The sequence below is a fragment of the Balaenoptera ricei genome, chromosome 16, assembly GCF_028023285.1.
Source record: "Balaenoptera ricei isolate mBalRic1 chromosome 16, mBalRic1.hap2, whole genome shotgun sequence".
NCBI lineage: Eukaryota > Metazoa > Chordata > Mammalia > Artiodactyla > Balaenopteridae > Balaenoptera > Balaenoptera ricei.
Genome location: NC_082654.1, coordinates 711,910 through 738,988, shown reverse-complemented (window position 1 = coordinate 738,988; position 27,079 = coordinate 711,910). Strand labels below are relative to the sequence as shown.

The 27,079-nt window shown below is 63.3% G+C and overlaps 2 protein-coding genes across 7 annotated transcripts in view; one reads left to right on the top strand and one right to left on the bottom strand.

Annotated features, from left to right (window-relative positions):
* The window catches only part of INPP5A (inositol polyphosphate-5-phosphatase A), a 181,076-nt gene extending 158,558 nt beyond the window's left edge, over positions 1-22,518 (top strand). For 4 of the 6 annotated variants that reach the window (XM_059899965.1, XM_059899968.1, XM_059899963.1 and 1 more), the window contains 7 exons: positions 1,390-1,485; positions 1,582-1,656; positions 7,540-7,613; positions 17,331-17,442; positions 20,067-20,135; positions 20,970-21,006; positions 21,144-22,518. In XM_059899965.1, coding sequence (XP_059755948.1) covers positions 1,390-1,485; positions 1,582-1,656; positions 7,540-7,613; positions 17,331-17,442; positions 20,067-20,135; positions 20,970-21,006; positions 21,144-21,253 — 573 coding nt within the window. In that variant the 3' untranslated portion in view covers positions 21,254-22,518. Of the gene's footprint in view, positions 1-1,389; positions 1,486-1,581; positions 1,657-7,539; positions 7,614-17,330; positions 17,443-20,066; positions 20,136-20,969; positions 21,058-21,143 lie in introns of all 6 variants that reach the window. The other 2 variants (XM_059899966.1, XM_059899967.1) reach the window with 1 other exon arrangement.
* A 1,789-nt stretch (positions 22,519-24,307) lies between these two features.
* NKX6-2 (NK6 homeobox 2) lies at positions 24,308-26,101 on the bottom strand. Its single transcript, XM_059900148.1, has 3 exons — positions 25,330-26,101; positions 25,067-25,239; positions 24,308-24,796 (listed from the first exon to the last, which is right to left on the bottom strand). Exons 1-3 carry the CDS (start codon positions 26,099-26,101, stop codon positions 24,542-24,544), a joined length of 1,200 nt encoding a protein of 399 aa, XP_059756131.1. The 3' UTR covers positions 24,308-24,541.
* Between the last annotated feature and the right edge of the window lie 978 nt (positions 26,102-27,079).

Genomic DNA, 27,079 nt, shown 5'->3' with positions numbered 1-27,079 from the left:
CCTTTGGGAGCCCGTCTGAAGTGGCGAGATAAAGCAATTTTTTTAAAAAGTTTCCAGCAGATGCCTTTGGGAGAAGACCATGAATTTCCTGAATCGCCTCCGAGAGGCTACAATGCCGTCTGCCTGCCGAGCCCTCCCCATTCACTGCGCTTAAGCCACTTAAGCGCATTAGCATCTGGATGGGGCGACCTCCTCGCCGGGGGCTGGGCAGGGTGGCCGCGCTGGCCGGATGGTCCAGGCGCTTGTTCTAATCCGGCCGTTTGAAGGCGGCCAGACTGATTTGTGACACATGAGTCCAGAAGCCACCGTGGGGGGCTTGACCTGATTAGCTGTCTGTGCTCTGAATGTCAATGCCTGTCCTGGAGCGCGCGGCCCAAGGGGGATCGGCGTCTGGGCTGCGCGGGGCCCTCGGGCCTGTTGCGGGAGGGTCCCCCCCCAACGCTGGCTGCTTTGAGCTTCTGAGCCCCGCGGCCTCTGAGCCCCGCGGCTCCGCCGTGAAGTGACCTCACGAGGGCTCCTTAGACGAAGAGGTTTTTTTTTTAAATCAACGTTAGTTGGGTTGCGGTGGTCTTTATTTTTTTAAATAAAAATCACCTAGTGCTTTTTTAAAAACAGCCCCATCAAGGTGTAACTTACACACAAACTGAAATCCAGCTGTGACCTTGTCACCCCACCGGCCCGGCCCCCGCGGCCCCTGCTCTGCCCTCTCTGGACTCCGCGTGGATGGACTTTCCCGAAGGGAGGCGTGCGCGGCCCCGGCCTCCGCGCGTCCTCGCCGGCACTTGCTGTGCACCTGGGCGTCTCCCGGCCCGTTTAGAGCCGTACTTCGTCTCTGCGGTGTTGGCGTGGTCAGCGCGGCCCTGCGGAGCCCCTAACTGCGCCAGGCCTCGCGGCCCCTGCGCCAGCCTCCAGCCCCGTGCTGACTGTGGGGAGCGACCCTGTGTAGCCCCCGTCCTGCTGCCTTTCCTCGCCCCACACCCAGCTTGGGACAGGAAGGCTTTTCTAAAGGAGCCTGGATTTAATAGAGTTTTCAGCCTGTTGCAGTCGGCCTGCCGCCTGTGCCCTCCCGTCTGCCCCGCCGTGGCTGGTGGGCGCCCCTGCGCAGGGCCCCCGGCGTGGCCTCTGTGTCCCCCGTGCTGCCCCCGTTCACCGTCCCTCCCGCTGTGGCTGCGGAGGACCGCTGCTCACACTGTTCCCTGCGGAACCCCCGCAGGCTTCCTGGGTCCCCAGTCCTCGGGGCAGCCGGCCAGGTGTGCGGCCCCGCCGTGTCTGGAGCCGCGGGCCCCTCCACGGGAGGTGCGAGCCCCTGAGCCGAGGTCGGGGAGGGGTGGAGGCGGGCAGCGGGCTGGCATGTCTCCGGGGACTGAGCTCCTTCCGTGTCTTTCCCAGACTCTCTGCACCAAGGCCACGATGCAGACCGTCCGGGCCGCCGACACCAACGAAGTCGTGAAGCTGATTTTCCGAGAGTCGGACAACGACCGGAAGGTGAGGCCCTGCAGGTGCGGTGGGCGCCGCGCCCTGGGGCCCCGCGGCGGGCGGGAGGGGTGGGGCCCCCCTGCTCTGACGGCCCTTCCCTGGCAGGTGATGCTCCAGCTGGAGAAGAAGCTCTTTGACTACTTCAACCAGGAGGTTTTCCGGGACGACAACGGCACCGCGGTGAGTTCTGGCATCCGACGTGTGGCTGGTCCCCCGGCAGCTGCTCTGGGCTGGCGCTGGCCCCCGGCCCCTCCCAACGCCCCCGCTTTCCCAGGACCATGGTTCCCGGTGCCGTCACAGCCTGTGGGTCGGCTTCCAAACCCTCACCCTCCCCTCACTTCTCCACTGGGCCCTTCCTGGGGGCGCGTCCTGCCGCCGGCTGGGCTGCGGCCACCTGCCTCGCTGCCTGTGCCGGCCAGTGTGGCCCTCAGCACTGGGGTCCTCCCCGGTGGGAGGCAGAGGGCTAGGGGCTTTGGGTGCGGAACCCCTGGTTCAGGGCCGGCCCACAGAGGCCTGGGCTGCCTTTGGAAAACCACCATGCGAATTTGTGGGGGCATCTCCGTGGCCGCGAATGCACGTGTGTGGGTGTGTGTGTGCAGAGGGAAGTATTGATATGTGTGAACGGACGCCTGCAGTTCAGACCACCCGGCGAGCGCCGTCCCTGCAGCGGGATAGCCTAGGGCGGCCTGCACCTGCGGCGCCCTTTACTTCTTGTGCATCAGTTGGGCCTGCTTTTGACGCATTTATCCGACGCCTGTGTTGTATCAGCGCCTGAGGGCGGTCGGGACACCTGTGGCAGCCTCACCGCACGCCCAGGTGTGCACCTGTGCCTCCCCCCTCCCGCCTCCTGGGGGCCTTTCTGCTCTTCCCACCCTGGTAAGGGGCTGTCTGTACCATTGTCCCCATTTTCAGCTCCCGGTTCACCCCACCTTGCCTGCTTGCCACCAAGACCATCGTCACCCCTCAGGGACGTCTTTATCCCAAAGGCCAGGGATGGCGCTTGGACTTCAGGGCCTGCCTCCGAAGCGTCCCCGCCGGGACCACACCCCTCATGGGTCAGCTCCCTGGTCCCCCTCCGCCCCCAGCTCAGCGCTTGTGCTCTGGGCGCCCCTGAGTGGCCTGGTCACCTGCTGGGTCTTGAGTTTCCAGCTGTGGACGATGCCTCTGTCTCGCGTGTGCCTCCGGCCCCTCCGAGCACTCGCACCGGCCCGGCTGGGGGCTCCGTGCCTCCGTGCGGGAGGGCCCCTAGCTCCGTGCCAGGCGCGCAGAAGAGGGCTCACGCCTAAGCGGACGGGGGCTCTGCAGATGTCCAGCAGACTCTGCCAGCCCGTCCCCGCCCTGCGTTCCTGTCCTCCCCGGAAGCCCTCGTCACCCGCCGGCCTCCCTCGCCTTGCACATCCGCGGCGTCTGGGCCTGGACTCGCCACACGCCTGAGGCTGCCGCCCTCCCTGCCTCCTTCCCGACCCCTGCCCCTCTGTCCACCCCCGGCCTGGAGCCCGCCCAGGGCCGGTCACACGCCCACCCAGTCGGGCCCAGCTTTGGGCCCTTGGCCACCTCCCACCGCCGTCGGGTAAAGCCCGGGACCCTGACCTCTCCTCCGAGGCGCGGCTCACGCCCGGGGCCCCTGTGCTGACCCCCCACCCCTCCTCCAGCCGCACGGGGGGCACCTTTGTCCCCGCGGACGCCCCGAGCCTCCTCACGCACTTCCCCCTGCCTGTCGTGCTGCGGACACGCGTCCCCGCGGCCCGGTCCCGGCTCGGCTGCGCAGGGGGTCTCGGGTCCCGGTGAGGTGGGCTCCTGCTGTGTCCCGCAGCGCCTGGGCTCAGCACACGGCGCTCACGGCTCAGCTGCGGCCCCGCTGGGCTGGACGGGAGGCTCTGTAGGGCGCGGCCGCGTCTGGCTGCCGTCCTGTGACTTCCCAGGCCCGGAACACGTGGGGCAGGTTTGGGGACACGACGCGTTCGGTGTGCCTGTGTGGAGGTGAGGTGCCCAGGAGACTCGGGGTGCTGTCTGCTCCCTGGGCAGCCGTGCGACCCTCTGAGCTTGGAGAAGGGCGGGCGGGGTGGGCTTTGAGGGCCCCTAGCACAGAGCCGGCCCCTCGAAGCCAGGGACAGTGTGGTTACCAGGGCAAGCAGAAAGCGGAGACGCCCTGGGAGGGGAACAGTGGACACAGAGAGTGGCGCTGGGGTGGCCAGGGGGCCAGAACGTTCCGGAAGGAGCCAGGACCCTGGCGAGAAGGAAGGTCCATTATGCGAGGGAGAAACAGGGTCCTGAGGCAGGGGTGCGGGGCGGGGCGGGGCGGGCGGACACGGGGATGTCACACGTGGGTCCAGAGTCCCCGCTGCCCTCGGTTAGCACTTAGAGAATGTGTCACCACCCTGGAAACTACAGATGTCACCGTTAGACGTAAGCTCTAGCTCTATTTATTTACCATGTGAAACTGTGCTCCTTTAAGGTGGAGGAAAGTTAGTTTGAATATCTGGGAGAGGTTTGAGGCTGACTCAGATGAGAAGACGCAGTGGAGTCGAAGCAGAGACGAGGTCTCCACGTGGGTTCTGGAAGGCCCGCGGGCCCCGCCTGTCGGGTCAGGCATCTCCGGGGAAGGGGGTGGCCTCGTGCGTCCCCCTGGTGCAGGGCCTGGGCTCAGCGGTAACTGCCCCGGCAGCTCGGCGTGTCAGTCCCACTTGGGGGTGGGCGTCCAGACCCCCCTGGGGGACGATGAATGGCCCTCGGAGCCCGCGGAGGACGTCTCACCTTCATGCGAGACGCCCACAGCACGATGGATGCGCTGCTCCGGCCTCGGCCCCCAAATCCATCGCATCCTTGATCAGCCACCGGTCTTGTTCCCGTCTGACAGAAATTTAATTCAAGCTGGCTCTGAAAATAATTATTGTATTTTAAGAGTAGTAATCATTGGCCGGGACATGATTGAATGTGTCCATGCCTATTGACTTTTTCTATGATTTATAGCTTTGTTGAGTCGATATTCCCATCGAAATTGTATAATTAATTATAAGTGTGGCTGTCAGGGCTGCAGGATGGAGTGCCCTGGTGAGGATTTGGAGAGATTAAATTTTCTGCGGCTGTCCCAGGGCAGGGCGCGTGAGTTTTCACCGCGCTTGGCCTGTTGGATAGAGATGTTTTCTGGGTGTGTAGCAACTGCTCCAGCTCAGGGCGCATCGATTTTCCGGCCTCTTTCCCTTTATCAGCGCGGCGTCTCTGCAGTAACAGAGGAATGTGTGCAGCCGGGACAGCGCCTGACAGATACGTACGATCAGCCGGCCGCTTAATCATTGTCTACACACGCCCTACTCTGTTTTTCACTTTGTAATCAAGAAGAATGTTAAAGATACATGTGAAATTGGTTACCACTTTGTGAAAAATCTCAGAGAGGTACAGATTACCATTTCAACAGAAATGCACTGTCATTTCTAATCAGAAACACCTCACGCTGGCCTCCTGTGGCAGCAGCCGTGGCTCCAGCCCCCCATGGCTCCCGTGGACTCAGGACGTGGAGCCCTGGGGGCCGTGGGGCAGCAGGAACAGAACACAGCCCCGGGTACAAAGCGTGTAGGACGCGCTCCACAGTAGCGAGAGTCCACAGACATCAGATAACTGAATACTTGATAAAAATTATAAGATGAGATTTAAAGGTATTGAAAACGTGAAAGAATCAGAAGCATAAACAAATACCGTACCCCGAAAAAAGCAGGCAGATGAAAAGGTATGAGAAGTGCTAGCAGCAGTCACTGAGGTGGAAGTCTCCACAGCTGAGTTAAGTGTCAGGACAGACGCAGCTGGACGGCGGAGCTGAGACCCCAGAGCAGCGCAGACCTCGCGGCCGCTCGGAGGCAATGCCTGGCGGCTCCAAGCGGGGCTGGAAGGCCTGGTCCTCAGGAGCTCGGCGCGTCCTGAGCCGAACGCCAAACGTGAAGACTTGAGAGCAGCCCGAGCGCCAGGTCTCCACAGGAAGGACGTTGGCAGCGGGCCTTGTGGGAGCGACAGAGCCGCCACGACCGAGGGATCGGCGGGGGGAGCGGGGGGGACGCGGCCGGGGGTGGCCCCACGGCGGGGCCGGAGCAGCAGGAGGGAGAGCGTGCGTGTGGGGCTCTGCGGACACGTGTGTGCCCGTCACGCGGAGGACGGGGCAGGTGAGCCCGTCGGGGCGCCTCGCGGAATTACTGTGTCCGGAATGTTTCTTTTCTTCTCTCGAGAGTTTGAGTTAAATTTGGGAGAAATTGAAAGGCTTGGCAGCTCTCGGTGGGTGAGGCTCGGGCCGCTCACCGCCTGCAGGTTCCCGGGTGCTGGACCGAGTCCCCTGGGGGGAGGAGGCCGCCGCCAGCGTCGGGTCGGTGGCCGGTCGTCAGGGGTGCCGTGGTTGCTCCTCGCCTGACCTCGCCGCCAGGCCGGCGCCTCTCCTGACGGTCGCGCCCACCTGCAGCCGCCCCGCAGCATCACGGCTGCCTTCCTGTCTGATCTGCGAAGGCCAGGAGTTCACGCTTGGGGTGTTGTGGATGAGACGTGCTCTCCGGCCTCCGGGGGGGTGTGTGCGCCTGCGAGTGTGATGTGAGGGCATCTCCAGACACACGTGTGTGCAAACACATGTAAGCACGGGACTGGTCCAGGCCCCACGCTCATGCTTCTCACACACACACACTTCCCCTCCATCCCCGGCACCCCTGAGGTGCTAACTCTGCAACCTTCTGGAAGCTGTTTGGCCTGGGCTGCTCCCTGGAAGTGGGGTGTGTTTCTCCTCGATGCAGAGGCAGGGGCCACTGGGGCCGCGAAGCTGAGGGCCCCTGCCACCCCCCATGCCTCCCCCGCCCCTCCCCCTCCCACACCCTCAGCTCCCGCCCTGCGCGTCCCCTCCCCCATCCCCAACCCCTTCCTCCACCCCATGCCCCTCCCCATCCTGCATCCCCACTCCTGGCCCTGCGCCCCTAGGGCCCCGGCATGGCCGTCAGGGGGTGCTGAGTTGGGTGAGGTTTGCCACGGGCGCTTCTTCCCAGCAGATGTGGGCTCACAAGTGTCACCTGTGGGGTCCGGTATCCTAGCCTCCCCAGGCAGGGTCCGAGGCTCTTTGTGCCCCCGTCTCCGGGTGTCCAGGACGCTGCAGGAACCTGTGTGAGACTGAAATCAGGCAGCTGTGTCTGAAGTGGTCCCGTTTACGCAAAAGGAGCTTTGGTTTATCCCCCCACGCAGACCACAGACACCATCAAGGGCTCCTGCCGGGGGAGGTGTCAGCTCTGCCTCCCTCTGGCCGGCCGATGGCTGGCCTGGTGCACGCAGGCTCGGCGGGGAGGGCCCACGTGCATGTGGCTCAGGTAGCAGCCTGGCGCCCGGTAATTACCGCGTACACGGCACCGCTAACTGCACGCTTCGGGAGTGGTGGATGAGGTAGCGGAAGAAGAGAGGACGGGTGTGGCTTCGGGGGCCTGCACGATGCCGTGCTCCCGCACAGCTGCAGGGGACGTGAGTGATGACCACATCCCCGGGGTGTGCGTGCCCGTGGTGGCCCGACGCTGCCAGTGCCCTTCCCTCCTGGGGGCACGGTGCCCCGGGGCGTGTGGCTCTGAAGAGTCCCTCAGGGCCAGCTCCTGTTTTTTGTCTTTCTGTATGAGGTCAGCGCTCTTACTCTGTTGACTTAGTTTGGGGAAAACGGTGTTCCCCCCTGCTGGACACTGCCTGAGGGCACCTCGGAGGCGACGCCAGTGCCCACGGCGGCTGCACCGCGTGGTCTCAGCAGAGCGAGGTGGCCCTGCGTGGCCGGTCAGCACCGGCAGTGTGGGTCCAGCGCCGGCGGCAGAGGGGCTGAGTCTGGAGCAGGCTTCGCACAGAAGGGCCTGCAGGGTGCCCCGGGTCTCTCCGGCCACACGCCCAGGGGGCCCGCCCTCGGGAGGCCTGCACGCGGCCCGGGTGATGTGCAGGGCAGGTGCTGGAGCAACGCGTGTTTCCCAGAAGTTGCAGGTCCCTGCTGCAGACAGACCCTCCCCCAGGGCTTCTCGGTGCCCCCTGGGAGGCAACCCAAAGTGACTCTCTATTTTTTTCTGTTTCTTTTTTCAGCTCTTAGAATTTGACAAGGAGCTGTCTGTCTTTAAGGACAGACTGTACGAACTGGACATCTCGTTCCCTCCCAGGTAAGGAGCGCCGCTCGCTGGGCCAGCAGGTAACTGTGCTCCTGTCCGTGCGTCGTGCCACCTGTGCCTCCTCCCCCCGCCCCCCCGCACTGAGCACAGCAGGGGTCTGTTCGCTCCTTTCTCCCAACATGGCCTCTCAGATTCGCCTACGAGGGGCCCACACAGGCAGCTCTACGTTCTGGATCTTGCTGGAACCGTCGTGGGGTGGGTTTTGGTTTGGTTTGTCTGTGTTTGTCTTTCTCGGGTATGTAAGCTTTTGCTGGGTTTTGCTCTGGTGTTCATAGAGTCTTGAAATCTGCAGCAATAACAGTGCGTTCCCTCCCGACCAGCCCGGGGCTGCAGAGGGGCGGGCTTGGGGGAGAGAGACGATTACGAAGTGGCCAGGACAGCGGGTGGGCGCTGGGCCCGCGGGCCCGTCTGGAAAGACACAGATGCCCCATCACGGGCTTCTCCTACCCGTCTCTCTCCTTTCATAGATTCCAAGTAGAAATTCTTATCACTTGGGAGAAAATGGGCCTTGGGCAGGTTCAGGGAAGCTTTCTCAGGTAGACGGGACCTGGTGAGCAGCTGCAAGCGGGGCCGAGGGTGCCGCCTGGCCCCCCTCGTCTGTGTCGGGCCTGGCAGTAAACGCGTCAGATCCACGTCAGAGGAACGGTTGGCATCCAGAACGTGCTGGGGGGCCAGGTCCTCTCAGGCTCCCTCTGAAGGTCACCCCCTGCTTCCTGGGCCACACTCCAGTGGTCAGACGTGTGCAGGCTTGAAGGGCCCCCCACCGTCCACTGGACATGGGACTCGCTGCAGGTCCAGGCTCTGGCCAAGGCGGCCGGGCGCTCGCAGCTCAGGGTCAGCGCCCAGACCAGCGGTGCGAGGTTCAGGGGCCAGAGAAGCAGGGGCCTGGGCCTTTGGGGTGCCTGGTGGGCCCCCAGCAGCGGCTCCAACACCCGTGAACTCGTGACTCAGCAGCTCAGGACCAAAAGGGCGGCCCTCAGCCATGCCCGTCCAGGTGCTGACCACCACGTTGCCCTCAGTCTCTGACGCTACTTTAAACGTACATATGATGTGCGGTGAACCGTGCTCCCAGGTACAGCTAAAGTCTAAAGACGTCCTGAGGGACTTGTTCAGCCCGCGCCTCCTGAGGGTAGTGCCGGGGTCCGGAGCGTCCCTCCCGCTTGATCAGGGTCCAGCGCCTCTCTCAGGGCTGTGGAGCTGGCCAGGAGGGAGGGGGCCTGGGGCTGCCGAAGGCATAGCCCTGTGGACACGTGTATGCCCTGAGCTGGCGTCGGCCCCTCGGGCTTCTCCCAAACGCCACAGCCTTGAAGGTCACCCAGGTGCAGGGCGCAGAAGATGCGGGCAGGACCAGCCACAGGACCTCGTGGTCCGTGCTCAGGTGGCCAAGGGACGAGCCCCCCACCCCTAGCCAGCGGAGAGACTGGCACGTCCAGAGTCAGGAGGGACAAGGCTGCGTGGTCCAGCCAGGCCCCGGCTGGCAGTCTCCAGGAAGCACAGGCCATCCCCCCGGAAGGCGGCCGTAGCCCCGGCCTCTGAGATCCCACTGGTAGGTGGGGGTGGGCATGCTTTGGTGCCAAGCCGGAGGAACTCCAGGGAGGGCCTGGGGTTCATCAGGGTACCTGGGGCTGCGGGCACCTCGAGGTCACCTGCGCTCAGTCTGGGGCACACCTGCCTCGGGGTTTGATGGGCTCGTGTGGCAGGAGAATGACTCCGAGAGGTCCCGCCCTTGTCCGGGAACCTGTGGACGTCCTGTGACTTTGCAGGTGCGTTAGGAACATGCCTGCACTGTAGGGGCGGTGTCCTGGGCCGCGGGACCCCGCCCGCAAGCCCGTCACAGCAGAGGTCCCCCTCTGCCTGGAGGTGGCGGCTGCCACCCGAGGGAGGTGGCCTGGGAGGACCATCACTTTAGGGGTCAGATTTTCTCCCTTTAACTGGGAAGTAGCATTCGAAGTTTTCTGAGGTGGGAAAAATCGTGGTTTACAGACTAAATCATCGGCTCCCAAAGCTGGGGGTCCAGCTCACAGTAGGAAATACACCTGACCTGTCAGTCCTGTCACAGGCTCCTGAGGCCTTTCCGGCCACTGCCCGGCTCATCCATCCCTCCCCCACCGCCCAGGTCATCTCCCCCCACTGTCCAAGTCACCCACCCCTCCCCCACTTCCTGGGTCATCCATTCCCCTCTCGCACTGCCCATCTTCCCCCTCCTCTGGTGCCTGGGTCACACCCATCCCCCTCCTTTGGCTCTGTTGCATTTTAAAACCATGTTTGTGACCATCGGGTAGAGCTCACAGCCCCCCTGGGTTGCCACGTGGGGTCTGGAGGGCTGTTCCAGACATGGGACAACATCAGCGGAAGCAGAAGCGGGACAGCAGCAGGGACTTGGTTAGAAACGGTGGCTGTGTGGTTTGGTACCCAGATGTGTTCTCTGACTCTGCCGGAAAATAAGTGATCTCAGGCGTGCTCTGTGTGTGTGTGTGTGTGTGTGTGTGTGCAGGAGCATGAGCTCCTGTGCACACGTGTGTAGGGTGTGTGCACAGAGGATTGTGCATGGGTGTATTCACTTGTGCACACTGTGTAGGCATGTGTCCATGGATGTGGCACCGCATGGGCGTGGGTGCATGTGTGTGCAGAGTATGTGCACGTGTGTGTAGGGGTGTGTGTGTACCTGTGTGGGTGTGTGTGCAGGATGTATGCGTTCGGATTATAGACTGATTGCATGTGTTTGTGCAGTGCATGGGTTTGTGTGTGTGCATATAGTATCCACACATGCATGAATATGGGTGTGCACACGTTGGAGTGTATGTACATGGTGTGGGTGTACACGTGTGCATGCAGAGTCGTACGCATACATGGTGGTACGTGGGTGTATGTGCATGGGTGTGTGCAGTGTGTCTTGGGGTGGGGGTGGGTTGTGTATGCACATGTGCACGGTGTGTGTACGCATGGGCCTACTTGTGTGTGCGTGTGTGTGTGCAAGTACATGGCTGTGTACAGGTGTGCATTGCAGAGATGTATGTGTGTGTATGAGCTGTGTTTGCACAGGTACATGGTATGTGCACATATGAGCGGATAGGTGTTTGCACGTACATGGGTGTTTACGTGGGGGTGTGTGCGTGAGCTTGTGTGCAGTTCGTGCGTGTGGTGCAAAACTCGAGTGTATACGTGTATGCGTGTGTGCTTCCTGGGTGTGTGCATTGCCTGCCTGGGTGGGCGTGTTGCTGGGGTGTGCAGGGGGCGTCCTCTGTGCACAGCTGCCAGCCGAGGGCCATCTCCCGCTCTTGGAAGCTGTCGGGGGCTTCTGGCCTGGAGCGGTTCCCTGCAGACTGACCGTCCGTCTACCGCTTCTCTCCGAGCTGAGGGGTGGGAGCCGCCGAGGAGCCTGGCGCCGGGGCTGCCCTGGTCCTGCGCGGGGAGGGGCAGGCGGGGGGAGGTGGGCAGGGGAGGCGCCCGTCGCGTCCCGTGTGCCCAGCGTCCCCGCCCTGGACGGAGGCAGGGAGTCTGCCGGGGTGCCCGCCAGCTGCGCTTCCTGCCCACGGGGCCGTCCTGCGTCCAGGCTCCACCACGCTGCCCTGTTCGAGGTGGAAAGGCGGAACCTCCCCGTTCTGTTTCTACCGGTGAGGCTGAGCCCCGTGGGGACCTTTCCGGAAGCCGCGCTGGTCAGTGAGGGACACCACGTCTGCGTTTGTCTGCGTGGCCTCGGGCAGGGCGGGGTGTGCATGTGGCAGCCCCGCAGTCACAGAGAAGGGCCACGCCAGCCCCTTCCCATGCTCCCAAGGCCGTGTCATCCTCACGACTCCGTTCTGTGAAAACGGCCCTTCCCTCCCACGTGGGCCAGGCGGTCGGGACAAAGGTGCGTGGGCTCCGAGGCTGTGGGCCCTCGCTCGTGGCTCTGGGCGTCTGTGGGGACGGTCTGTGCCTCACTGGCTGCCGGACTCTGGCACCTCCTGGGGGCGAGGTGGGTGTGGACAGTGTCCATTCAAGGGGCAGTGGGCACCCCAGGCCGTCGTGCCTGTCCTCACCCAGCTTTCCTCTCTGTGAGGCCTGTTTGCTCCAGCTTGTCAGCCAGGGAATTAGCAAGAGCCATGGGCATCCCTGGTGCCAACGGGCAGTGCCACGGGAGCAGGGTGTCCTGAGCGGCATCCTCTGGCCGTCGCGCCTGGTTTTCAGAACCTTTCTGCGCCTTTGACTTTGTTATCCAGGAGTGGACTCAGTGCACACTGGCTGTGGAGTCCTGGTCCCTGTCCTGGTGGAGGTGAGCTCTCAGCTGCTGGGGGCCAGGGGCTGGGGGCGGGGTCAGTGCAGAGCCTGGAGTGGGGGCCACCGTGCCCCCCGTGGCTCCAGGCTGTGGCTAATCGCATACCCGGGACAGTCCTCAGAGATGCTCGAGCAGAAAGGTCTCCTACGGAGAGCGAGGGGGGCGGGGGGGTGTTTCTTGGGCAGAGGCGTTCGTGACTGTTCTCCGCGGGCTAACAGAACTCCACTCCTAATGGATTGTAAGTCAATGCTGTGTGTCCCTTTGCTGGAAGAGGTGCTAATATTTCAGGCGTTTGTAGAGCCTTCAGTTCTCGTTCTTCTCAGCCTCGGGCACAGTTTTGCACCTTCGCGAGGGACAACCACGAAGTGACCGGCGGGGTGAGGTAGAGGCAGGGAGCGCGGCCAGGCCAGGCTAGTGGGCGCAGGGGGTGCCCGCCACAGAGACCCTCCAGGCCCCACTCTGCGCTCCAGATGACGCCCGCCAACCCCGAGTGGCCACGGACGGCGCTCAGGACCAGGCCAAATGAAGGCCTTTAACGCCACGTGGTGTTTCCACGTGCTGGTGACATAAAAAGCTTTAAGCTCGTGCTCAGAATAACTGGTGGGCAAAGAGCGTGATGCTGGCGCTGGCGTGAGCCGTGCCCGCCTGGTCTGTCTGTGTGCGCGGCCTCGAGGGGCTGCAGAGCCGACCGCGAGGCTGGTTGTGTGCAGTGGACAGGGCGACGGTCAGCTTTCCGCGTCCTGTGCTGTCATGCTGGCCACCCTCCCTGCCCTCCGGCCCAGCGTCCGCCGGCGGCTCCCACTCTCAACCCGGATTTGGGCCGATCGCGGGAGCCCCCCCTTGCCTCTCCCCAGGAAGGCCCCGCGTGAGTGGCAGTGATCTGGGACGCCCCAGAGGTGACCACCAAAGACAGTCCTGTGCATCCAGCAGGGAGTTTCTAACGTAGAGTGTCATTCTGAGTTACCGTCGTTGGTTTTAAAACAAAGAGATCAAAGTATGAAGACGAGGCGGCTTAGCCGCCTTTTCCACTAACGCGGTGGCAGCAGGCTTCCCGCGGTGTGGAGCCCTCCCCCAGCCCTGCACGCGGCCCTGCCCTGGACCCAAGTCCCTGTGGAGCGCTGCCGCCCACCCGCGCCCTCGGAACCGCCCCCGCCGCCGCAGGAAGCCTCCCGTCCCTGAGGCCCGAGAATTCCCAGAGGTGGCGGGATGCGCCCCACACGCTCCCCTCCCGTCCCACTGACTCCTAAACTGTGTCTCCCAGGCCTGAGATTCAATCAAGGAAGCATTCGTGCGGCTTTGCCTGCGTGGGGCTGAGGAGGGGGCCGCCCCCAACACCGTGACAACAGCAAGTAGCGTCTCCGTGTAATCGCGAACATAGAGCTTACCTTCCAGCCCCTGACAGGGTCTCTGGCCCCTGGGGGTCCACACGTCACGGCCGAGAACTCCCCAAACCTGGAAGTAACCAAAACGCCACCTTTAACGGATAGATGTTGGCTGCTGAAGCGGCCGGACCCCTGCTCCCCGCGGGCCTGGGAGCAGTGGGAACCAGGGGGCCGGGGGCTGCTGTCTGTGGCGCGGGAGCCGCCGGGGGGTGGAGGGCTGCTGCGCCCCCTGCGCTTGTGGCTCTGCGTGACACGTGTGCCCCAGAGTGAAGCTGACCGGGGAGGTGGACAGACGCACAGTCAGAGTACACACCTCGCCAGAGAAAAGTCACACCTTCCCAAGGACGGACAAAAACGCTCCACGGTGGGAAAGAGGTTTTTACTGGGCAAATTAATTACAGAAAAAGATCCAGCGAGAGCTTTCGAAAAAGACAAAAATATATATAACACGGGGATAAAATGTATCACACGGCTCTGGCCAGAGAAGGCTGTCTCTCTTCAGTGGATACATTTATTTTTATATTAAAGATTCGGAGGTGCTTTTCAGACTTCTTTTTGGGCCATAATTCAACTTTGGACCATCTGTAGATTCCTGTCTGTAACGATAAATATAAAACGGTGACATTTGGACAAAAAGGCTGAGCTCCCTGCTGTGTGCCCGGCCTTGTTCTTGGGAAGGGAGCCAGGAAGCTTGTCCAGCTGGTCTCCGAGCCCCGGGTGGACATGGCGCACACGGAGGCACGGGGACAAGCGCTGAGGGGCGGAGGGCCAGGGCACCGGTTACTCGGGAAGCCGCCGGTCACCCCACGGGGACGCTGCGGGCACCTGTGTCCACAGAGCCGGGTCAGCTCTACGGCTCTGACCACGGGCCCCTCCTGGCCCCTTGGCCCCGAGCTCCTCCTCCCCACGACAGTGTGAATGTTATTGCCCAGCTCAGGTGCAGCTTCCTTCCGCCTCCTTTTCTTTCCCAAGAGTCTCAGGTGTTTGGAAACTGAGTTCCCGCATGGCCACTGCCTGCCGGCCTCCGGGGCTGTCATGCACGGGTGGACGGTCCGCCAATTCGCCGGCCGCGCGGGCCCGTCCGCCCTCAGCAGGGCCGTGACTTGGGGACACTCGCGTTCTCCCCGCACGAGAAGCCCAGGAGGGTCCCCCGCAGCACGCCCAATTCTCCGCCTCCCGCTTCTGTGAGAACTGGGCCTGTCTGGCCAGGTTCAGGGGCCCCCGCCCCCTCCACCCTCGGGCTCCTCCTGAGCCCGCGTCTCTCACGCACGGCGGCCGGCCCTGCGGAGTCGGGCGGCCGGCACAGTGGGCCTTTGTGCCTTCCCGGCCTGGCTGCTGGCCTCGGGCCCTGGTGACACCGCCCGCCTGCCCGCCGCTCAGATGCAGGCCGAGCCTTGTCGGCAGCGCCCTGGCAAAGGGGCCGCTTGCCCACATCCTGCATCCTGCGGGAAGGAGCCCGAGGGGCTGGGAGGACAGGTGGGCGATTGTTAGCTTTATCTCAGGGCCATTCGTTGTGGCGGTCACTCCCCACCACGCGGGGCCAGGCCGGCGGCTCGTCCCGCGTCCCCGCCCTGCGCAGCGTTTGCTTTCAGATAAGTCCGCGTGTGCAGCGAGCATTAATCATCGGCAGCCCCGGCAGGCAGCGCTGGGCCATCCTCGGAGTGGCCTGGGCAGGGCCCCCCTCCCGGGCCCACGCCGGCCTTGCCCGGCCCGTCTGCACCAGCACCGCCCTGCTCGCTCCTGGCCTGGCTCTGGGAGTGGCTGGCCCCTCCCGGGAGTCTGTCCACAGCAAGGGCCCCCGGTCCGTGGGGTGAGGGTGCCGCCCCCACCCGCCCTGCCCGTCCCGGCCAGGGCGCCCCTCACGGCCAGCTTCTTTCGCCCGCTGGATCACACGTGGGCAGGCCCCACGGCAGCAGCAAGGTTGAGAACACGGGCTGAAGGCCCGGTGGGAAGCTTGTCACGGCTCCGGGCCTCCCGGGCCCTTCCGTGTTACTCCTCACCACGCTGACTGTCCCCGTGATGGCCCGTCAGCTCCTGGCGGTGGACGGGGGGCGGGCCCTGGCGCCCTGTGATGATGGCTCCGCGGTGCGCTTGGGGACTGTCCATCACTTACCTGAGTGGGCTTTTCGTGCTGTTTCTAACCCAGGACCCACAGCACTTCCCTGAACCTTGCCCTAGGCAGGTCCCCAGGGGGCTCTGTGGGCATTGGGGTGCAGCCTCAGCGGGACCCCCGATGGCCAGGGCTCCCGAGGGCTTTCCCGTAGCAGCAACGTCATAGGTGCAGCTGAGGGTCACGCGGTGGTTCCCGAAGCCCCCGGGACTCGATCCTGCTCCCGTCTGCGCTGCGTCTCCGAGGGATGCTTCGAGCCGGCCCGTTTAGCACTCTTGGAGCAGCGTGCGTCGTCTGTGCGGCTCCTGCCCGACGGGGAGCGTGGGCAAGGCCCGGGGTGGCCGGCTCCACCTCCCAGACCTGCTGTTGACCGCAGATTTCCCTCCGGGTGAACCTGTCCTGCCCCGCCTCACGGTCAAGGACCAGCTTGGGTGGGCTCAGAGCACACACGACCTTCCCAGCCCTGGCCGCAGCCCTGCCGGCCGCCCTCTCCCCTGACCTTTGCCTCCAGTGGAGGGGGCTGGGGGCTTGCTCTCTGCTCAGCACATCCTACTCTGGACACTCAGGGTCGGCCCGTGCGGACCCCGATTCCCGCAGCTCCCGGGAGGATGGGGCGGGCGAGCGTCGCTCCTTCAGGACCACAGCCAAGCAAGCCCGCCGTTGGCCCCCCTTTTCCCTGAAGGAAGTTGTAGGGTGGTCAGTGCTCCGTGCCGTCAGCACGTGTAATGCTGTTTGAAGCAGAGATTAGGGACGTTTTGTTTGTAGCCGTGTTTGCTGCTTTGGGTCTTCAATGAACTAAATTCCTGCAGGGCCTGGGGCCGTAAGTCGCCGTTTCTGGCGAGAGTGTGTGGAACGCTCTGGAGGATGGTGGAGGCTGAGAACCGTTAACTCAGGTTCTGCGGATCCTGACCACGGGCCACAGAGGGAGGGAGGGCGGCAGAGGCCCCACGCGAGCAGGTGCCCAGGACAGAGCAGCCCAGGAAGACAGTGGCATGTTTCTCCTCCAGCTGAAAGCACAGGAAAATTTAATAGAGAGTGAAGTGCCATTCACAGCAAATACTATGTAGTATTTTGGAACTAACCTAAAAAGCACATTAGACCTTTGCAAGGAAAAATTTTAGACTGTATCGAAGGCCATAGGAGATGCACCACGAGAAAGCAGACCCGCCATCCTCGTGGGTGTGCAGGGAGCACGGCTGAGGGTCCCCCAAAGCCAGTTAGTTCATTCTGGTTAAATTCACCTGCTGTTAGTTCAGTGCAACCCAATCAAAATGCCCACGGGGTGGGGTGAGCAGTTTTACATGGACCAGGGCGGACCCGCTGGGCAGTGCAGAGCCCGGAGCCGGAGGTGCCGGTGAGTTCTGGGCCTCAGCCAGGCGGCTAGTGCCAGGGTGTCGGGGGCTCAGCTGGTGGTCACAGGCCCCACCTGCTTCTCACCGTGTCAGTCGGTCGGCTGTGGTGGCTGCATTCCCAAGGGGCTCCGGGCCTCTCCCCGCTGCCACACCGGCCGGTGGGCGGGAAGCGGGGCCCGTGCGGCCAGGGCAGTAAGTCAGGGCCAGGCACACACTCCGCCACAGCGAAGGTCCAAGGCCACGGCCTGGGCACCTGGGCGCTTCCTGAGGTGGACGCCTCGGTGGGACAAGGGTGTGGCGTCAGTCTGGGCCCAGGCCTCCGTAGGCTCCTGGGCAGGTTTTCGTTGTGCTGTAGGCCGCACCCAAAAATAAAACCAAGTTTCATAGACGTGTCCGTGTCCGTGGGGAGGGTTTATCTGAAGTGCTGGGTGGGACAGTCCTTTGACTTTATTCTGGAAACTTCTGTCCGCCTGTTCTCCCCCTGCACAGGCTCGGCCTTTCTGAGGTGCGTGGGGCAGAGCCCACGCCTCCCTCCCCCGGGCGTGGAGGAGGGGCTGGAGGAGGGGCCCCGCGGCTGCTGACCGGTGCCTTCCTGTCCTGTCTCCCCAGCTACCCATACAGTGAGGACTCCAGCCAGGGCAGGCAGTACATGAACACCCGGTGCCCCGCCTGGTGTGACCGTGTCCTTATGTCCCCGTCCGCCAAGGAGCTGATTCTGAGGGTAAGTGTGAGGGCCGCGCAGGCCAGAGCCCGGGTGGGTGGGGAGCCCCGGGCCAGGAGACGTGCCCTCCTGCCGGCCCCAGGATGAGCCCTGACCCCGTCCTCGGGGCTGGGATGGAGCCCGATCTCCAGTGTCTTTCTGGATTCAAAACAGGCACAAACTGTCGCCAGTGCTTTAGGAATCGTTTTAGTTTATTGTGTCCTCGGGGGAGTCAATGAGCTCTTGTCCTCGAAAGAGCTTGGGAGCTATGAAGTCCGTCCTTATTTTCCTAAGTTGTAAATCAGAGCCAGAGTCACACTGGGGCTTGAGAAGTTAAAGATGAATGTCCAGCACTCAGGAGGCAGCCCCGAGAGACTGGGTGCGGGGAGAGTTTGAGTTTCCTGGAGCCTCTTGATTTCCGGGGGATTTTCAATGCCCACATGTAACACAAAAGGACTGCTCTAAAGAATCAACACCTGCATTGGTTTTGTCAACCCCGTCAGTGAAAAAATATAATAACGAGGTGCACTGATTCATCCGGGCAGCGGTCTGGCCTCTGCGTGATGTGGGCAGCCAGTTAGGAGGGGGCAGGAGGTCCCCACGGCCCAGGCCGTCCCCCAACCTCAACCCAGTACGTTTTGGGCTCTAGTGACCTCCCTCCACAGCCCCCGAGGCTGCTGCGAGGAGCCCTGTCTGCGCCCCTGGGCCCCAGGCCCTTGCGCAGAGACGCAGCCGGGAGGGCAGAGCCCCCTCGACCTGCCCAGGTGCGCACCCGTCCCCCTGCTCGGCAGCTCCTGCAGGCCCCCTCCAGGAGGCCCCACTGCTGGCCTTTCCGGGGCGGGCCGGCCCTCCGCGCTCTGCCTTGAGCCAGAGCCCCCGGGTGCGTGGGGACGGAGGCCGCTGGGCCCGGGTTGGAGGTGGGGACGCGTCGGGTCCGCAGTGAGCTTGCTCTGACGGGGCCTTGGGGGCTGGCCGGGGCAGCCTCGGCAGCCCTCCCCGGGGCCTGTGGGCAGGGCCTGCACCCGGCTGTGACACGCCCGCCCCCAGAGCCCATCGCGGAGGACAGGTGCTGGCTGGGCTGCTCCCACAAGCAGCCTTCCCGAAGGGAGCTGCACGGGACATTGGCCCTGACCACACAGACCCGGGCAAGCGTGCCTGGTGCCCGGCCTCGGACGCAGCCGTCTCTGCTGGGCCTGCCCTTGGGGCCCTGAGATGCCACGTGAGGAAGCAGAGCGTGGACAGTGGACATAGCGGCTCACGCCGGCAGGCGAGCTGAGCACAGGGCTGTGTCCAGAGAGGGGGCCTCAGGGGCCTCGGGGCGCAGAGAAGAGGCCAGTGTCCTCTCCCAGGGAAAAAGGCATCCTGCGGTAACCCCACCAAGACAGCAGGAGTGCATAGGATGGTGAAGGGGGTTGCCCAGGGCTGCAGACGGGTCCAGCAGAAGGCGGCACTGCAGGCTGTTTTACCTGTGTCCACATCACGTCAGCTTCGGGGCCCGAGATTTGATGCTGCAGACACAGTGGGGACAGAGCTCGGCTGGGTGGCCCAGGGTGGGGAGGGCCCAGCGCCCTTCTGGGGGGGGGTGGTGGGAGCCCCGGCAGGCCCTCCCCTGGGGGCTGCCCGGCGGGCGGCAGGCGTTACCAGCCCACTGGCCGTGGCGCGAGCAGCTCCCGCGGCGTCATCCATCACGCCACGCTCGGTCACCTCGGCATCATGTTCGTCCTGCTTCCCGGCCCCGGAACACGGAGGTGGCGGGCGTGGTGATGAGTTGCAGCGAGGTGAGCGGCGCCCGCTTAATTTATCTGTCTCACGATTGTGCACTTGGAGATCCACAATTCTATGCTGCCTTTGTGAATTACCACGCTGCGCTTGATGAACGTTTCCCCACTCTGGGGAGGTTCTGTGATGGCGAAGGACACGCAGAGGGGCCTTTACGCCTTCTGGTAGGCGACCATGCTGCAAAGTAAACCTGACCTTAAGCTTCCTGCTGCATTAAAGATAATTCAGCTTATAGTCTCAGACGCTTCAGCCGAGGATGTGAAATCCTGGCCCAGTTGGAGCCAGAGCCGACTGACTGCGGGAACACACCCTTGGCTGCACACCTGGCGTTAAGGTGCCTGCAGGCTGGCAGAGGCGGGAGGGCGCCCTCAGCCCTGCGTCACTGGGCGCAGACCGCTGGGTGCGGCAGCGTGGCGTTCGGGGAGTCTTCTCGTTTGAACAGGGAGTTCTGGGTCCAAAGCAAATGGCAACAGGGAAAACAGGAACCAGGTGGGCTTCCTCTGTGCTGGGGGCACAGCTGGAAAGAAATGTCACAGCTGCCCCGACTGGAGCGAGCGCGGTCCAGGGCCCGGCCCGGAAGCAGAGGGGAGCTCGGGCTCCACACCCACCGCCCGTGTCGCCACCTCCCAAGGCCGGAGCCCTCCCACCTGGCAGAGCAGGGTGCCGACGTGCTGCCCGGACGGCCCGGACCTCCCTCCTGGGGGCCAGAGGCACACTGGCGGCTCTGAGCCGGCCAGAGCCCCACGGAGACGTGGGCACAGTGGCTGCGGGCGGAGCGTCCGCTGGGCTGCCACCCGCTCGCTGCTCTCCCAGGAAACCCCCCCATTTCCGCCTCCCATGCCTCTCCCTCTGTTTGCTTTTCCCAGTCGGAGAGCGAGGAGAAGGTTGTCACCTACGACCACATCGGGCCCAGTGTCTGCATGGGAGACCACAAGGTGACGGAGCCGCGCCGCGGTCTGGGGGCCGGGCCCGAGGGGCGGGCCGAGGCGGGCTTTGCAGGCTGGGGGCTGTGGTGGACTGCTTCTACTGCCCCTCTTCTCCGCCTCCTTAGTCTACTGCACAGAGGAGGCCAAGTTGGTCTGTTTTTATTTAACTTTAATAAAATACCAGAAGGTAGGTAGGTAGGGGCTAGATAGGCAGGTAGATAAGGCAGAAGTGACTGGTCACAGAATAAAATACACAGTTTTACTATTTGTAAAAGGAGGCTGTGTCCACCGCTGGCTATTTCTGGAGGCCGTTTCCTGAACGTGCACTCAAGTATTTTCCTGGCTTCTGAAGGCGAGCACCCACCGCCAGTGCGGGTGGGAGACGGGCGGTGGGAGACGGGCGTGTCACCGACCCAGTGCCTCGGGGGAAACACCAAGTATTTTTTCCGGGACTAACTTTGTACGTGTGACTGGCCCGGGCCCCTCCGAGGGGCGTGTGGTGACGGGTCGTGTGTCACCATCAGCCACATGAGAGATGTTCACCGTTTCCCATTTTCAGGGCCTCTGGGCGGTCGCCCACACTGCCCAGGGGGCCGGATCCCAGGACGGGCTCTGTCCTTCCCCGTGTTCTTCGGGCCTGAAATCAGCTTTCCCGTTGTCTTTATCTGGAAACAACAGCGTCTTTAGAGAACGCGAAGGCCCTTTGCCTCTAGCCTCTGGTCGCCCAGTCCCACCAGCTCCTCGGGAACTGGGGCCCTGCGCTGGGCCCGCGGGCCGCGGCCGGGTAGCCCGGGAGCGGGGTCTGGGCGCCCGGTTCTGACGGCCTCTCTTCTCCCGCTGCAGCCCGTGTTCCTGGCCTTCCGCATGGCGCCCGGGGCAGGTAAACCTCACGCACGTGTGCACAAGTGTTGTGTGGTGCAGTGAACTGGTGGTAAATATGCCTCCTCCCTCGAGTTCACCTTTCTGAGCTTTTCGTGGTGTGTCTGTCCCCTTAACAAATGGCTGATTCCACGGCAGGGAAGCGATGCCAGCGCCACGAGGGGACCCCCGGCGAGACCCCCCTGCAGCACGAGGAGCCACGTCCTCCGACAGCTGCGTCGACAGGCCCGCCTGCGCGCCACCGCTAGACGGCCGGCCCCACACGTCGCTTCCGCCCCGGACGGCGCTCCGGACAAGCCTCACATACCTCACTGTCGTGTCTGTTCGTGTGACATCAAGTAGAAACATGGGGATTTTTTTAAATAAGTCACAGTCCTGTCGCCAAAACTCTAATAGACAGCAAAGAGATTCTGCATTTTAGACTTCACGGTTTTCGATTTTTAATCATTGTCAGCGTGGAGGAGCTTCTCCGGCGTAGAAACCCCACAGGGCTTGGAGTCCCCTCTGTGGCGGGGCGGCCGGGGCTCTGCCGGCCGGCGGCGTGGCCCTCGCTTTCACTTCTGGAGGCCCCTTCCCTGTTAGTCACTCTACTGCCATGTTACATGGTTTTTGAATCACACTGCAGCTGCTTTCCATTTTTATATATATAAATATATACTTTTTAAAAATAATTTATAAACTTACCAAAACTTACGCTAAATATACTTTCCAGTATGAACGCTTGAGTGTCATATCAGCAGGGTAGAATTGGCGTCTAGGAGTTTGGTTACGTGCACGTCAACACACAAAGCTATAAAACAAGTACTACGACCCAGCAGAGCCGTCAGGGGTCAGACCGACCACAGCACATCCATACGAGCAGTTGGAGACTCCTAGGCCTTTTTCTGCCTAATATTAAGAACTGAATGTGAAGTTTATAGCTAGCTCGGGTGTACCTTTTAAGAATTTTGTAAACCGTTTTGTCTGTCTTTTGTTACTGTTCTATGGTGCCAAGTATTCTACATAAAACAATAATATCATGGGAGAAATAAAAATAGCTAGTCTGCTTCTGATAGAAACTGCTTGTAACGTGGCCTGTATATAAAAATATTCAGAGAAACAAACTGTACTCGTCCTTGGATGCTGAACCTCTAACGACCTGTCGTAACCCTGCTGCACGTACTTGCTCCTGGCACCCGGCGGAGCAGTGAGAGGTGGTCCCAGGGCCCGTGGATGAAACACAAACGAACGTTTTATTGATTTGCTTTAACACTACAGAACTCCTGGGCTGGGTGAAGGCGCTGGGTGGAAGCTTGTTTTGGATAAATCACAACCGTTGCGAGTGAGCTGGCGTCCACGTGCCGAATCTGTGTCCTTGACAGTACCGTCAGGGTCTGTGTCAAGCTGTGGTCGCTCTGCTCTGGCCGGCCCACGGTGATTCTGTGCAGCGGGGTTTCAGCTGTTGGTCACTCAGGAGGCCTTTGGAAATGACCGCTCCGGTCCCTAAGCAATAAAATCGATCGTGGTGAAAATATCCCGTCTGCTTCGCATTTCCTCCTCCCGTGCTCCGGGCCCTTTGTAGCCTGCAGCGCAGGCAGTCTACGCTCCTCGGCACTCCTGGACTCCGTTCTGTCGGACACTGTTACAGAACTGAGCTATGGCGCGAGAGCAGAGAGATCTTCTTTTGGATTTTTACTGCAGAGGTAACTACTGGGATTTACCCCTCAGCATTTTTTAAATGAGATTACATAAATGCATTGCTTTCCTCAAAACTTTAAAACTGGAAATTCCTTTGCTCTTAACTTGAGCTGAAAGAATAGTTCACTCACATAAATTTTGAAAAAAAATTAATGCTCCCTTAGAAAGAAAACCAGCCAGTGAATAAGTCTGTTTTTTAAATTGATGCAGCCATGTGGCAAAAAAACCCCAAAAACCAAAACTTCAGCCTTTTACATTTCTCTTTAACATTTTCAATAATGCCTTCCAAGAGAAATCTTACAGTAATACCACCCTTTATGTATTCAATTTTTAAAATTAACACAACCGTTACGCAACCACGTGGAGCGTCCAGAGTCTGAACGGATGGGGTGGTCTGTGAACCAGAGCAGACTCAGGCTGCTGTTAACTGGAATCCTGGCCCTTGGATTCTGGGGTGAGGAACGGGCCAGAGGGAGGAGGGCTTCCCGGGCCTCCGCGGGGCTGGGGAGCTGGGTCAGGCTGGCCGATCCAGGGAGGTGCCGGGTGGAGGACAGAGCTGCCCAGGAGGAGGACAAAGTCCAAGCACCGGCCAGATGTGCTTCCCCGCATCCCAGGGTCAAACGGGCAAAGAAAAACTCCAGGGCCCCTGAGAGAACTGATGCCGCCGGGGCAGCAAAATTATTTTGGATTTCTCTTTGTAGTCCCAGTTTGAGTTAAACCCTGCTTTCCACCGATGAAAAAAATCTATTAAACGGCAGCAGAAGGGCTATGGTGCTGATGAATTTAAAACCTGATTTATTTCACCCAATGTGAGTTCAGTGCTACTTCAAATTATGTAGCTACTAAGGCTGGGCATGTTTCAGCCTACATAATCAGAGCAAAGCACATAGGCAGGAACTAGGGCCCAGCGGCGCCCCTCACCGCCCCCCCGCCACACACACCAAAGGGGAAAGGTACCACTCCGGGTGGGGCAGGAGCGGGGGTTCATCTGCCCTTTCCGGCAACCCCAAATGTGTTTAAATCTGCCCAACCCTCATCCACCTAAGCCAGCAAAACAGCGGGCCTCCAGAGCCCTGGGGAGGGCTCCCTGGGCTGGGGCCGGTGGAGTTGGGGAGAGGGACGGGGACAAGGGGTCCTACCTGCTGCCCCGCGCGCGCCACAGCTGCCTGCGCCTGAGGAGCCGCCGCCGCCGAGCGCCCAGCGCCCCGCTCCATCCCCCCGCCGTCGGCTCCGCTCCAGCTCGCTGAGTCCTGGCTCTTCGCGGCCCCCGGGCGGCCCGAGGTTCTCGGACGGGGCCGCCTTCCCCGTGCCGGGCCTCGCGGTGCCCTCGGTCCTGCGAGCTGCTGCCGCCCGGGCAACCTGGGGCGCGAGGCGACCGGGACTCCATCACGCCCCGATTCCGAGCCGGACCCGAGCCGGACCCGCGCCAGACCCAGGCGCCCCTCCGGCAGAAGGCGCGGACCCCGCGGCATTGAAGACTGGACACGGGACCCGGGACAGCGGGCCCGGCAGAGGCAGAGGGCCGCGCCACCGCGCAGGGCGTCTCGCCCGCGGTTTTCGATAAGGAAGAAACACGCGGTGCAGCCTCGGGAGCCACGGCTCCGACGGGGACGTGTTAAATAATTTATTGATTATACAAAGTGATTCCTCTCAGGACGCGCGGCAGCGGCGGTCCCGATCCCGCGCCCACGCCGAGGACAGGGACGCGGGCGCTCTGGGGTCTCCGCACGCCGAGCCCGAGCCAGACCGCTTTATAACTTATTCTGTAAAAATATATATACACACTCCGGCGCGGGCGGCTGGCGAGGGGCGCCGGCCCGCGTCCCGTACCCTGGTTGTCCGGCCTCGCCGCCGCGTCCTCACGAGGCGTCCCCCGCGCCGCCGCCGCACGGGCTGACCAGCGCCAAGTTCGAGGGTTTGTGCTTCTTGAGCAGCCGCGTGATCTTCTCGTCGTCCGAGTTGGGGTCCAGGGGCCGGTTGTACTCGTCGTCGTCCTCCGCGTCCGAGCCGACCACCTTCAGCTTCTCTGCGTCCGAGTCCTGCTTCTTCTTGGCCGACGCCATCTCCGCGGCGTGCCGCTTGCGCCACTTTGTCCGCCGGTTCTGGAACCACACCTGGGGTGGAGGGTGCCCATCAGGCGGCGCCTCCCGAAGCACCCGGCCCGCGGCAGCTTGGCCCCTCGGCGGCCCGGCCGGAGACGCCGCCGGCCGCGGAGGGACGCCCGAGGCCACCCCTCTGCCCGGGCCCGGCCGCGGGGCTGGGCGCCCCAGGGACCGGGGCCAAGGCCGGCGGCAGCTCGCAGGCCGTTCGCAGGACGCGGGGGAGCGGGTGGGCCTCGGCGCAGCGGGACCCTCGGGGGGCCGCCCGGGCCGCAGCCGCCTCACCTTGACTTGGCTCTCGGTCATGCCCAGGGAGTAGGCGAGGCGCGCGCGCTCCGGCCCCGCCAGGTACTTGGTCTGCTCGAAAGTCTTCTCCAGCGCGAAGATCTGCTGGCCCGAGAAGGTCGGCCGCGAGTGCTTCTTCTTGCCGTCCTTGTCCAGGACCCCGCTGGCCTGGGCTGCAAAGGAGGGCGGGTGAGCGCGGCCGGCGGCCCCGCGCCCCCGCCCGCCCCGCCGCCCCACGCCGAATCCGCGCGTGGGCCACTTACCCGGGCCGGCCAGGCGCGGGTCCCTCCAGGGCGAGCCCTGCACCACGCCGGGCCAGAAGATTGGCGGGCGCCCGGGCAGCTCGGCCAGAGGCTTGGGGTAGCCGCGCGCCACGGCGGCCGCGGGCCCGAAGTAGACGCCGGCCGACGAGGCGAGCCCATTGAGACGGGGCAGGCCGCCCAGGAGGCCGCCGCCCGCCGCGCCCACGGGCCGCCCCAGGATGTCGCTGATGCCGTGCGGGGTGCCGAGCGGCAGCTGCGCGCCCAGGCCGCCCAGCGCGGGCGCCTTGAAGCCGGCCGGGCCCTGCAGCGCGTACGGGAACAGCGACGTCTTCATCTCGGCCATGTTGTGTAGCGCGGCCAGCGGCGCGCTGCTCAGCACGAACGCGCCCGGGCGGTTAGCGTCCATGGGCGCCGCCGCCGCCGGCCCGGGCGCCCATCCAGGCCCCGCCGCCGCCGCCCGCGCCCGCCGGCCCGGGAAGTTTGCGCGCGACCCGGGCGGGCGCCGGCTGCAGCGGGGGCTCGGGGCGCGGGCGCCGACGGCGCGGATGGCGGGCGCGAGGGCGGGCGGCGGCTCCGGCGCGGGGTAGGCGGTGGCGGCTCCGGGGCCGGTCGGAGCGGCGCCGCGCCGCGCGGGCCGGACGCGCTGATAACCGCGGGGCCCCCAGGCGGCGCGCGCGCTGATTGGCTGCCGGCGACCGCGGCCCGGCCATTGGCCAGCGCCCCCGCCGTCTGCGCGCGCCCCCGCTGGCCGCGCACTCCATGAAGGGCCCATTAGCCCGGCAGGTGCCTCCCGGGCTGTAAGTTTGCTGCCTGATTTATCTCCCCGGGGACGAAATAAATCCCGTTGGATGGGAGTTTAGTTAGGCAAAGGTTTTAGTGGGAAATCAGGAAAAAATACGAGAACATATTATATCACCGAAAGAATGCAGATTTGAGGATCCCCTTGGCACACTCCGTGCGCCCCATTCGGTGAAGAGGCACAGGCGGGAGGGCGCGGGGATTCAGCAGGCACCTTCGGGGTCACAGTCCGCGCCCCGCCTTGCGGCTTCCCGGCCGCCTCGGGCTCAGGTTTGAGGGAGGAACGAAAACATTTCCGGGAACATTCTCCTCTGGGATGCAGAAGGGCGGAGGAAGCGGGACGTCAGAGTCCACGGGCCGAATGCTAGACTTGGCCCGCGAGAATCTGCGCTGGTTTCACCAACCAATGGCTGGCGCCGTGGCGAGGCCTGTCCCGGGGCCACACGCGAGGCTGCCGAGTCGCGCGCGCTTGCCGGAGGGGCGGTTCCCGGTCCCCTCCCTGCCCTCGGGACTGTACACTGCCGGGTCAGGGCGCGGGGACCGCCCGGGCCTCCCGGTCAGGCGTTTCCCGGCCGCGAAGTCGCAGCTTGTTCCCCGGAGGCAACCTGAGTCCGGAGCTTGGACCTGGGCGCCGCGACCTAGGGCACAGCCGTTCCCTCGTGAAGCGCGGCCCGAGCCGGCGGTCGGGGACCCTGGCAGGCTCAGAGTCCGGGTCCCAAGGCGTGCGGGGCAACGCTCAGGGCCTTAACGTGGGTGCGCGCCCGAAGTGCAGCCAGCGGGCAGTAGCGTGGCCTTTTGACGGGCACGCAGGGCCCATGGTGTCCTCCTGTGGGTGGAAAAGCCTCCCACCCCGTGGAATTGCTGTGCGGGTTCAAATAAGATCGCAGTGGACTGCGGGCGCCGGCGGAGAGCCAGTGCTGGGTACAGTTCTGGACGTCGCCTCCTTGGTTCT

Excerpts from the sequence above, each read along its gene's own strand:
- NKX6-2 (XM_059900148.1), bottom strand. The coding sequence starts at position 26,101 with ATGGGCCCTTCATGGAGTGCGCGGCCAGCGGGGGCGCGCGCAGACGGC. Across the intron at positions 25,240-25,329 it reads CCCGCGCCTGGCCGGCCCGG|CCCAGGCCAGCGGGGTCCTG; the intron begins GTAAGTGGCCCA and ends CCTCCTTTGCAG. Across the intron at positions 24,797-25,066 it reads TGACCGAGAGCCAAGTCAAG|GTGTGGTTCCAGAACCGGCG; the intron begins GTGAGGCGGCTG and ends CCTCCACCCCAG.